The 10,102-nt window shown below is 54.3% G+C and overlaps 1 protein-coding gene across 1 annotated transcript; it reads right to left on the bottom strand.

The window, feature by feature from the left end:
- Nucleotides 1–4,030: 4,030 nt before the first annotated feature.
- On the bottom strand, nucleotides 4,031–5,679 carry ACTL7B (actin like 7B). The gene has a single exon (XM_025888433.2). The coding sequence runs from the start codon at nucleotides 5,377–5,379 to the stop codon at nucleotides 4,126–4,128; it is 1,254 nt and encodes a 417-aa protein (XP_025744218.2). The 5' UTR covers nucleotides 5,380–5,679; the 3' UTR covers nucleotides 4,031–4,125.
- Between the last annotated feature and the right edge of the window lie 4,423 nt (nucleotides 5,680–10,102).

The raw sequence follows: 10,102 nt of genomic DNA, 5'->3' as shown, positions 1-10,102 counted from the left end.
TAGTAATAACCACTAGGGGAAAAGAGATCAGGCTGCCCAGACAGGCCCAGTGAGGATGACGGGCCACTCGTTGTGTCTAAAGAGTAGAATTTCACCACGTGATGTCACCCTGGTACTTGCTTATTTATGTCTCTGGCAATCTCAGGCAACAGAAGTCTCTCCCTCACTAAAAGATCGGCATTCTTAACTTTTGCACCTCAAGTTGATTATGAAATTACATCGTATTTGTTGTTCATTTGTGTATATGAAGAGCAGGTCATGAACAGTTTTTATGTCATTTTTTTTCTTGGTTAAAGAAATCGATAATTTGCAGGAAGTTTAGGAGACAAGGCAAGGAGGCATTTTGGAATCACAGTACCTTGATTTAGCACAAGATTGATTTACCAGGCAGGTGAACTTGGACAAGATTTTGTAGCTTCTCCAGGCCCTATGGGGGGAAATACTTGTAACTTCTACCTTGCAGGCTGGTAAGTTAACCTGGGTCGGTAGTCATGTCCTGCTCTGGGCTTGCAGGAAGCTAAGATAAGGAAGTCGGAAGTTCCTGCCCTTAAGGAGCTCCACCTTTAACCTCAGGGACAAATATCTACGCCAGAGAATATAGGACACTGGCCAGTAGACACTCTTAGGTTTCTGCATTTCAACATTGTGTGTTACCTGACACTCTCTAAAATCTTGAAAGTCTTCATGTCTAGTAGCCCATTTGTTGGAAAATAAATGAAGTGTTGGTCTTAAAATTTCAGTTCTAAGAGCCCTCTCCAACCCCAGCCCCTCCTCCCCGCAAACTGCCCTGGAGGAACACCACTACCGAGAAGGACACTGAAGCAAAATGTTCCATCCCAAAGTGGCAAATGCGCAGGCTGAGTGCGTCGGCTCTCGGAAACAGAGGCCGCCGGTAGAGGGCGCTCCGGGCCCGGTCGCATTGTGAGCTCTCTTTACCGTGGGGCACCCGGTGTCTGAGTTCGGTGCTCCCCGCTGGCTCTGCTTCAGGTTGGCTTCCTTCCTGGTAACAAACGTTGCCGCGGCCGTTCCAGGCCACACCAATCCCACGTCAAGCTTCCCAGCGAACGGCCTGTGACTCGGCTCGGGCACACCGAGTCACATGCTCACTCTAGCTAGGCAGATAGAGGGCGGCTCTGATGGGCTTCGCCCCTGGTATCTGGAGAGGGAGCCAGGCCTGGGCCACAGGTGATGCCCACGCAGAAGATGGAAGTTGTGGGGAAGGGCTCAGGGGGAACTGGAGGCATCAGCCATGGGCTCCGCCTGAGGCATATTAGACCTGGGTGTGGCCACGCTTTCCGGGAGGAAGAGGGGATGCAGGTGGAGTTCATGACCTGCTCTTCATATACACTCCTCTTCCCGGTACTAGCACCGCTTTCCCAGAGTGAGCTCTTCAGTTTCTTGCCTGAGAAATTCCCACCTGGAGGCTGACCGTCCTGCTCAGCCCCTACCTGCGGCGCATGGGAGGGAGACTGTGCTCTCAGGGACCAGCCGATACCGTCCCCTCCCCTGTCCCGTTTTGTCTCACATGCTTCACTCGTAGATCCTCCCCTACTTGGCACTTCCAAGTCCCCAAACTCCTGCAGGACAGGAAGACACCTTCACCCACCAGGAGCACCTTGCAAGCTTCAGGCGCCAAACTTCCTGCCCTGCATCCACTTTCCTTCTTCCAGAATCAGGCAGAAATCTCGGGCCTCCTGCAATCCCTCTACCAACCTCATTTGCAGTGGGATGAAACATCGGTGTCTTCTACTATCACTTTAACATAGTCCTAGGAGGGAGAGGAGACAAGCGCACGTTTGGTTGGTCATTTTAAGTGGGAAATCACTGGCCTGTAGTTTTCTGCCAAAATTAAATCTCCTGTTGTGTCTGTGATGGGCTTAGATAAATCCATGTCAAGGATGAAGTGTTTCTACAGCCTCTGCCATTAGCGAGGAGAGGACCAGGCAAGGAGGGTAGTGAGGCGGTTGGCTGTGGAGAGGGAAGTTGCTGAGGATGTGGGGAGCAAGGAAGAGACGGAGAGCGAGGAAGAGGCATGGCTTTTGGAGATCTCCAAGACCAACATGTGGAAGAGGGTTTCTGTGCAGCCCTAGCGTACTGCCTGTGATTTGGGGCACGTCACTTTCCTCTGTTTCCCTGTCTGTAGCTGATCAGGATTTTAGGATTAGTATTTATCAAAGGTTCTTGGATCTCAAGCAATAGAGAAGAATGCCGGCTAATTAAGCAAAATATGCTGCAGCAGCAGGTACGTGTGAAGAGATCAGGGTGGGAGAAACTGGAGCAACCTGAGCCTGCAAGCCCCACTGAAAGAATCCGCATTCAGGAAAACACGCATACACTGTGCCAGCCAAATGTAATGTGCCTCCTGGCACCATCGACCTGCAGCCCCTAGTCTGCAACCCCTTCCCTCCCCCCAGGAAAAGAGCGCAGGTCCCTGCCTAGCCCCACGGGGACTCCAACCCCAGGCTAGAAACCCAGTTCTGGGCGATGGGGAAGGACTTAATGGCCAGGCACTGGGCAATGAAAGACCGCGGCTGGTTCTTTGGCAAGCCCGCGGCCTCCAGCACAGGCCTAGGACAGACGCAGCCTCGCCGGGTGCCCCAAATCAGGACTCCTAAGGTAAGAGGTGGCTCGGGACCATTCAGTAGCCCATCAGATCCCACAGCTCACCGGTGTCTGACCCCGCAAACACTTGGCCATGGGCTCCATCAGCAGACGGGGGCTGGGCAAAGAGGCGGGAGCCACCCTCCTCTAGGCAGACGGTCATCCCTGAGCTGCAATCTCACAGGACTCACCGGCTTCTCCCTTAGCCCAGAAGCCACCAAGTGGCCACCACGCCCAGCACTTCTCTATTTACAGCTTTCCAGTACCACCTCCACCTTCCCACCCCCAGAAACACAGCTCCGGACTCCTCTCCTTACCAACATGGGTGACCACCGAATCCCCCACTAGCTGTGTGTGATCCCAAGGGAAGGGCCACATTCTGGTCATGGTTGCTACCCATTAAGAACCACTGCTATAGACTGAATGTTTGTCCCACGGGCAACCCCTACCGGTCCCCTTGGTCAATTCATATGCTGAAAAACCTAATGCCCTAGGTAATGGTATGAGGTGGGGCTTTTGAGAAGTGACTGGGTCATAAGGGCAGCCCTCATGAATGGGATTAGTGCCTCTATAAAAGGCCTCAGTTCCCTCTCCCTTCCGCCCTGTGAGAACACGGCATGATGCGGGCGATCTGCAACCCAGAAGAGGTCTTCCAGAACCCAACCATGCTGGCAACCTGATCTTGGACTCCCCCAGCCTCCAGAAATAAATTTCTGTTGTTTAGAAGCCACCTGGTCTGTGGTCTTTTGTTACAGCAGCCCACCCCCTAAAGCAACCATGTATTCGCTTCTGGAAATAACCATAGCCTGGCTCAGACTTGGGCTCAACGACTGACATAGGCCCCTCCCTCCGGGTCCTCCAGTCCCCCGTGTCTACAGCAGGGAGAGAATCACGTGATTTCCAAAGGGCTTTCCGGTTTCCTCTGGCATCCTCTGGACTCGGTGGCTTGGCTTTGCCCCTGCAGAAACAGCTGTCTGGGCCGGGGTTGGAAGGGGGAGGGCCCAGAAGAGGCAGAAATGGCTGCTCACAATCAGAGGACGCACACGCACGGGTTACACCTTTGAAAAGGGCGGGTTGTTGGGGGGGGCGGTTAGTGAGAGCGCCTCGGGAGATCCAGCAAGGATCCTCTGTGGGCAGCAGTGGGACCTGCTGAGCTGGGTTTCGAGCTCGGGGGAGCCAACAGCACTCTGGGTCCGGGGATGTCACCCTCACGATGGGGGCTGAGCCACAGAGCACCCTCCCCAGCCCTCCCGGTACTGCTGACCCAGCAGAGCAAAAGGGGCTGTGGAGAGGGAAGTTGCTGAGAATGTGGGGAGCAAGGAAGAGATGGAGAGCGAGGAAGAGGCATGGTTTTTGGCTCAGCCCAAATCCCCGCCCCGCCCCGCCCCCGCTGCTGGAGGAGAGCAAGAAATCCAGACTAGACCAGAACGACCTCATGGGAAGGTTTAATGGGAACTTCTGTGCATGTGTAGAGCGGTCGCAGGCCGCCTGCCCACCAGGCCCTGCCTGTCAGGGCCCCGCCGCTCAACACTTGCCATAGACAGCCGCACTGCCCCGCTCCTCGAACTCTTCCTTGCTGACCCAGAGCTGCTGGAAGGCCTGCAGGGAGGCCAGGATGGAGCCGCCGGTCCACACAGATGTCTTCCGCTCCGGAGCAGCAGACACCGCAGGACTGGCCCCGGGGCAGAGGAGGTTCAGCTCCCTCTGGAAGCGCTCGGGGAAGCCGTCCAGCATGGTACAGCCACCGCACAGCAGCACGTTGGCCGCCATCTCCTCCTTGAAGCCCGCCTCTTGGCAGCGCTCCAGGCAGGCGGCCGTGAGCGCGGGGAGGCCGGGCTGGTTGCTGCCCACTAGGGCAGGTTTGAAGAGCATCTCGGCGCACTGGAAGCGCTCCCGGCCAATAGTGATGAGCTTGCCGTCGGGGAGCTCGTAGTCCACGCGCATCTCCTCCAGGCACAGGCCGAGCTCCTGCTCGGGCAGGAGTGCCGAGTAGCAGCACTTCTTCTTAATGTGCTCGATGATGTGCAGGTGGTCGTCCGTGAACTTGTGGCCGGCCTCGTTGAGCAGCTGCAGCAGGTAGTTGGTGAGGTCGCTCCCAGCGTAGTCGGCTCGGCCCGTCAGGCCCGGCAGCACGTCGCCCTCCGAGATGGGCACCACATGCGAGACGCCGTGTCCGCTCTCCACCACCAGGCCCGAGGTCTTGCCGTAGGAGTAGATGGACAGCAGCGACTGGGACGTCACATGCATGGCAGGGATGCCAAAGGTCTCGAACATGAGCTCCGCGTACTTCTCCCTGTTACTGCTGGGGCTGAGAGGGGGGTCAGAGACCAGCACCGCATGCTCCTCGGGGAGGATCTTCATGGCCGTGTGGAAGACGTACTCCCAGATGCTCTGGACGCAGTCCCAGTCCACCACGATGCCGTATTTGAGCGGGTTCATCAGCTTCAGGGGCGCCTCCGTGTTGAGCAGCTCGTGGCCCACGTAGGTCTCCTTGCGGGTGTCACCAGCATCAGTCGCCTCAGAGTAGCGCCTGCCCACAGTGGAGGAGATGAAGTAGGTGGGCCTCGGCTCGCCCGCATAGCCACACTTACAGTACTGGGAGCCCAGGTCGATGATGAGGGCCTTGATCTTGCGCACCTTCTTGGGCTTCATCTTCAGCTGAGTGGCCGAACCCGTGTCCCGAACGCCAGCATCGGGACCTGGCAGCGTTCCTGCCTCTCCAGGGTCACCCTGAGCCGTGCCCAGGGGCATGGGGCTAGGGCTGCTCCTCATTGCCATCTTCCTTCTTGGCTCACCTTTCTCACATCCACATCCTAGAGCTCCGTGGGGAGAAATAAGACGGTCCACCTCCAGCAGTGCCTTGGCAACCCCTCAGGATTGTGAGGTCACTGACGTCCGGTCCATTCTGGCAGCCCCGGGGAGGGCTTGGCCTTGGCAGGCCTTTGGTCTGCCACCCCCACCGCCATCCACCTAATTCGACTTTGCTCCAAGACAGAGCAGGCAGCCAGCATTTTCAGAAATCCAAGCACACTGGGGTCTCGGGTTTCCAGCTACCCGCCCCCCCCCCTTATACCTCTGCTTCTATTGCCCTGTCCGCTGACCAAACAGCTTTTCTTCCTCTGCTGCTTGGCTGAGAGGGTGAGAAATATTTAAGCCCCTACAGGAAGCCAGGCACTGTACTGGGAACCTCACATATGTTACTCCCCAGAATCCTGAGACGTACAGGCAGAGCTGAGGAAATTAAGGCTTGGAATTCAGTTGATTTGCTCAGGAGCAAACAGCTCTTGAAATGTTTGTCTTTTCACTCAAGTTCATTCAACTCCAGTGCACCAGGTCTTCGAGCGTGAGGGCTCCAACAATACCCTCATCCCTTCATTCAACATTTCCTGGAGCTGGTGGCAGGTCCAGCCCAGGGCAGCTGGCCAGTGATAGATGCCAGAAGCCTGGCCACAGCAGTGTCCTGCCTGGGTGGGAAGGAGACCCAATGGATGCAGACGAATTTGTAGGTGGAAGGCTATTGGGAAAACAAAGGTGCATGAGGAAGGAGTGATTACTAGAGGGACGGAGCCCGCAGGTTCTTTATTTTTTTTTTTTAAAGGAGTCAGCAGGTTCTTGAGAGGTGACCCTAAGGCAACTACCAAAGGGTATGTGGGTATTTGTCAAGTGGCTAGGAGGGGAAGGCATCCCAAGCAGAGAGCACAGCCTGAGCAAAGCTGGGGTGGGGGGGGGGGGGTGGAGAATGGTGGGAACTTCTAGTAGTTAAGTGTTTGGGAGAATAGATGAGGCTTAGAGAGTTCCTGGAGCCAACAAGGGAGGGCCTCAAAAGCTCGGAGGAAGAGCTTGGGTTACATGGAGGACAGCTGGGGAACAAATGAAGACTTTAAGCAGGGGGTGGTCAGATCTGACCGCTGGAAAATGGGGAAAAGATCTGTGTTTAGCTGTGATGTGGAGGGGCAAAGCCACGGAAGACATTCTTGTAAGCCGTGCCGGTGACCTAAGCCAGGCTGTGCCGGTGTGAAAGAGGAGGAGGAACAGGTTCTCCAGAAGGTCAGGAGGTAGAACTTGGTTGGTTTCCCAACTATCCCCCATTCAACCCAAGCTCTTACTCTAGCATTTAAGGCCTTCTCTCCTTGCTCCTGTGACATCTCTCACCTCAAACACTGCATTTACCTCAGGTGATCAGACTAGCTGTGGAGAGTGAGGGAGAGGGAAGGATGAATCCCTCCCCTCCGCCAAAAAAAAAAGATGGCCTGTCGTCCAGAACAGGCCCATTCATTAGGTTTCCATAGGGCCCTCCACCCCAAAGCATCCTCCCTCAGAAAACAAAAACAAAAAAACTGCCAGGTGATTCATAAGAAACCCTGTATTCTGGCATTTTCCTCACTAGATTCTCTTTCTTCCCTCCCATAGCTGCTAAAATTACAGGGGCCTGGTTCACCTTTCTTTCAAAACTCAAGGGTGGGTGGTGTTTGAGCAATAGAGGGCGCCTCTAACCTGGAAGGACCTCACCAGAGACCCCAGGGAGCCCACGAGTACCTTAGATGGCTAGTGTCAAGTATGGGGGCTTGTGCATGCCAGGCACTGAAGGTTTGGGGTGCAGTGTGCCGATGGTCTCCATAATCTCCCATCATCGATACCATTAACTGTGTCCTGACCCCCGAGAGAAGGAACACCGAGGACACGGAAGCTGAGGGAAAAGGGCTTCACTTACGAGAGAGCATCCAAGCATGCAAAATCCTGAGGTAAAGTAAAAGGAGTGAAAAGCATCCAATGACTTTAGCCTGAAGGAGGTGGGTTGGACCGAGAGTCCCTGTGCTCTTGGGCCTCACAGACGAGATGGAGCCACTGGCTTTAAGCCCGCAGAGCACCTCTCCCACCCACGCTGACAGAAAGGGCCAAGGAGGGGTGAGCCTGGTGGGGCGGGGGGAGCGCGTGAAACAGTGTCTTAGGGAAGTGGGAAGCACAGGTTAAGGGACAGGGTGAATAATGGCCCCCAAAAGATGTCCACATCTTCCATCCCTGGAATCTGTCAATGTTACCTTTCATGGCAAAAGGGACTTGGCAGATAGGAGTTAAGGAGTTTGAGATAGGGAGGTTACCCTACATTATCTGGGTGGTCCTGAAGTAATCATCAGGGTCTTAACAGGAGGGGAACAGGGGGGTGAGGTCAGAGAAGAGGGCAACAGAAGCCCCTGGCCTCTAGGGAGCTGGAAAAGGCTAAAGATGATCGCCTAGCGCCTTGGGAAGGAGCGTGGCCCTGCCGATAGCTTGATTGCAGCTGAGAATGACTGTAGATTTCTGACCTCCAGAGTTGCAGATAATAAATCTATGTTTGGGGGCGCCTGGGTGGCTCAGTCGTTGAGCGTCTGCCTTCGGCTCGGGTCATGATCCCAGGGTCCTGGGATCGAGTCCCACATCGGGCTCCCTGCTCTGCGGGAAGCCTGCTTCTCCCTCTCCCCCTCCCCCTGCTTGTGTTCCCTCTCTCGCTGTCTCTCTCTCTGTCAAATAAATAAATAAAATCTTTAAAAAAAAAAAAAAACAAAGTGCTCTGGAAATATAAAAGAGAGAAAATATTATAAAAAAAAATAAAAAAAAATAAATCTATGTTTGAAGCCACTGAGTATGTGGCAATTTGCTACAGCGGCCACAGGAAAGGAGCATGGGCTCTTACAGGAATCCAGGGCAATGAAAATGTGCTAGGCAGCTGCACATCTGTCCGAATTCAAGACGAGGGCTGAGAAGGAAAAATAGGTCATTCTACATTAAATACACCTTTGGTTATCACATAAACATTCTTTTGAAGTGAAGTCAAACAATCCAAGCTGGCCATGCGAACCCCTACTGGACAGCAGAGGCAAGTACACAATTTTTTAGGTAACCAGGCATAGAGAAAGTACTTTCTTCTTTCACAATTCAGTGCCATCTCATCCTCTCCCCATCGAACCAAGAAGCTGACACTGTCTTTGAGATGACATCAGATGGTCACAAGACTGGACTTGGTCCTTTTCTTCTCTCAACCCCCCCCCCCAAGGAGCCAAGGGCCTCCCCAGTAACCTCCTTAAAGGAGAAAGCCCCCACCAAGGTGGGGCACCTTGGAGTAACTGCGTCTTTTATGACAAGTGTGGGACTGCCAACAAAAAGTTGGCTTCTGGGTGCCTTGACGGTGACAGGTGTCAGCACTAATGTGCCTAGCTTCCGAGATGGCATGTGATATGGCCACGTGGCCTCAGAGACACATTTTGGGTCTCACTGAGGTATGTCCACACCTCACCCCTGGGAAGAAGTCTCAGTCGGGAGAGCTTGGCCCCTGCTGGCTGGATATGCACGGGTGAGCCACGCACGTAAGAGCCTCAGTGTTGTCATCGGTGCGACTCTGTACGGTCTGATTCCATCGCCAACCGATGACCTGCGTGAAGGAGTATGCGTACACATATATGTCTAAAAATTCTTCTGTGGACTGTCCGAAGGGACAAGGGAGACAGAAGTGCTTGGCACGGTCGCTCCAGCAGCAAGCAGTCCTGCCAAAATCTTCAATCTGGTAGTGTCAGCTGTGCTCCAGTCTCCAGTGCTTTCTGACCGCGTGCAGAGTCAGAGCCAAAGTCCTAGCAATGGCCCGAGAGGGTGGATGCGGGCTGCTTGCCGTCCCCACCCCCTTCTCCCACCTCCTGTAGTTTTCCTTGCTGTCCCCACTCAGCCTCTAACTCAAGGGCTGACAAGCTTTTCCTTGAAAGGGCCTGATAATCAACACTGTCGGCGTGGCGGGCCGTGCACTCTTTGTGGCAATCACTCAACTCTGTGGTTGCCCCCCAGAAGCAGCCCCAGACAGTATACTTGTCAATGAGCATGGCTGTGTTCGGATAAAGGCCGATTTACAAAAACAGGCTGCAGACCCTGGTATGCTGACCCCGCCTCTCACTCATCGGTCACAGGCGAGCCTCCACCGTCTGCACCTGCTGCTCCCGATATACACGACACACCGATACACGTGTGGCACTGTCCCTCCCCTCCTTCAGGTCTGCACGCGTCACCCTCTGAGGACCCCTGCCCAGGCACAGAACACGGCCACCGTCCCCAAGGCCCTTCCCTGCCTGTTCTCTCTTGCCCTTACCATTTTCTGACAAATGTTTGTTCTGGCTACTGCCTCTCTCCCCAGCCCCCACTGACTAGAGTGTAAACTCTACAAGGGCAGAGATTTTTGTCTTTTTCCCTCCACAGCTGCCTTTTATTCCCAGCTGCCTTGCACGTAGCAAGCACTCAATAAATAACTGATTGGTTAAATCAGCTTTATTACAAAACCCAGAAAAAGGTTAAGTGACTTCCAAAACACTACCCCAAATCCACCCTAACATGGGACACAGGTTCCCAGTATCTAAAAAGCCCCGGGTCACCAGATTATGTCACAATCAGTGATGTCATCGTTGGGGAAATTCTCAAGTTGCCCTCTGATATAAGCCTTTCAGGTCTTGAAGCCAGTGGGATCGAGGAACTTTCTGAGAGCAAG

This window comes from Callorhinus ursinus, unplaced genomic scaffold (genome assembly GCF_003265705.2).
Source record: "Callorhinus ursinus isolate GAN/ISIS: 27379988/994484 unplaced genomic scaffold, GSC_fseal_2.0 scaffold24, whole genome shotgun sequence".
NCBI lineage: Eukaryota > Metazoa > Chordata > Mammalia > Carnivora > Otariidae > Callorhinus > Callorhinus ursinus.
This window is presented reverse-complemented; position numbering and strand designations above follow the sequence as displayed.

Bases quoted from the DNA above. Each gene is read 5' to 3' on its own strand.
- ACTL7B (XM_025888433.2), bottom strand. From the start codon at position 5,379: ATGGCAATGAGGAGCAGCCCTAGCCCCATGCCCCTGGGCACGGCTCAG.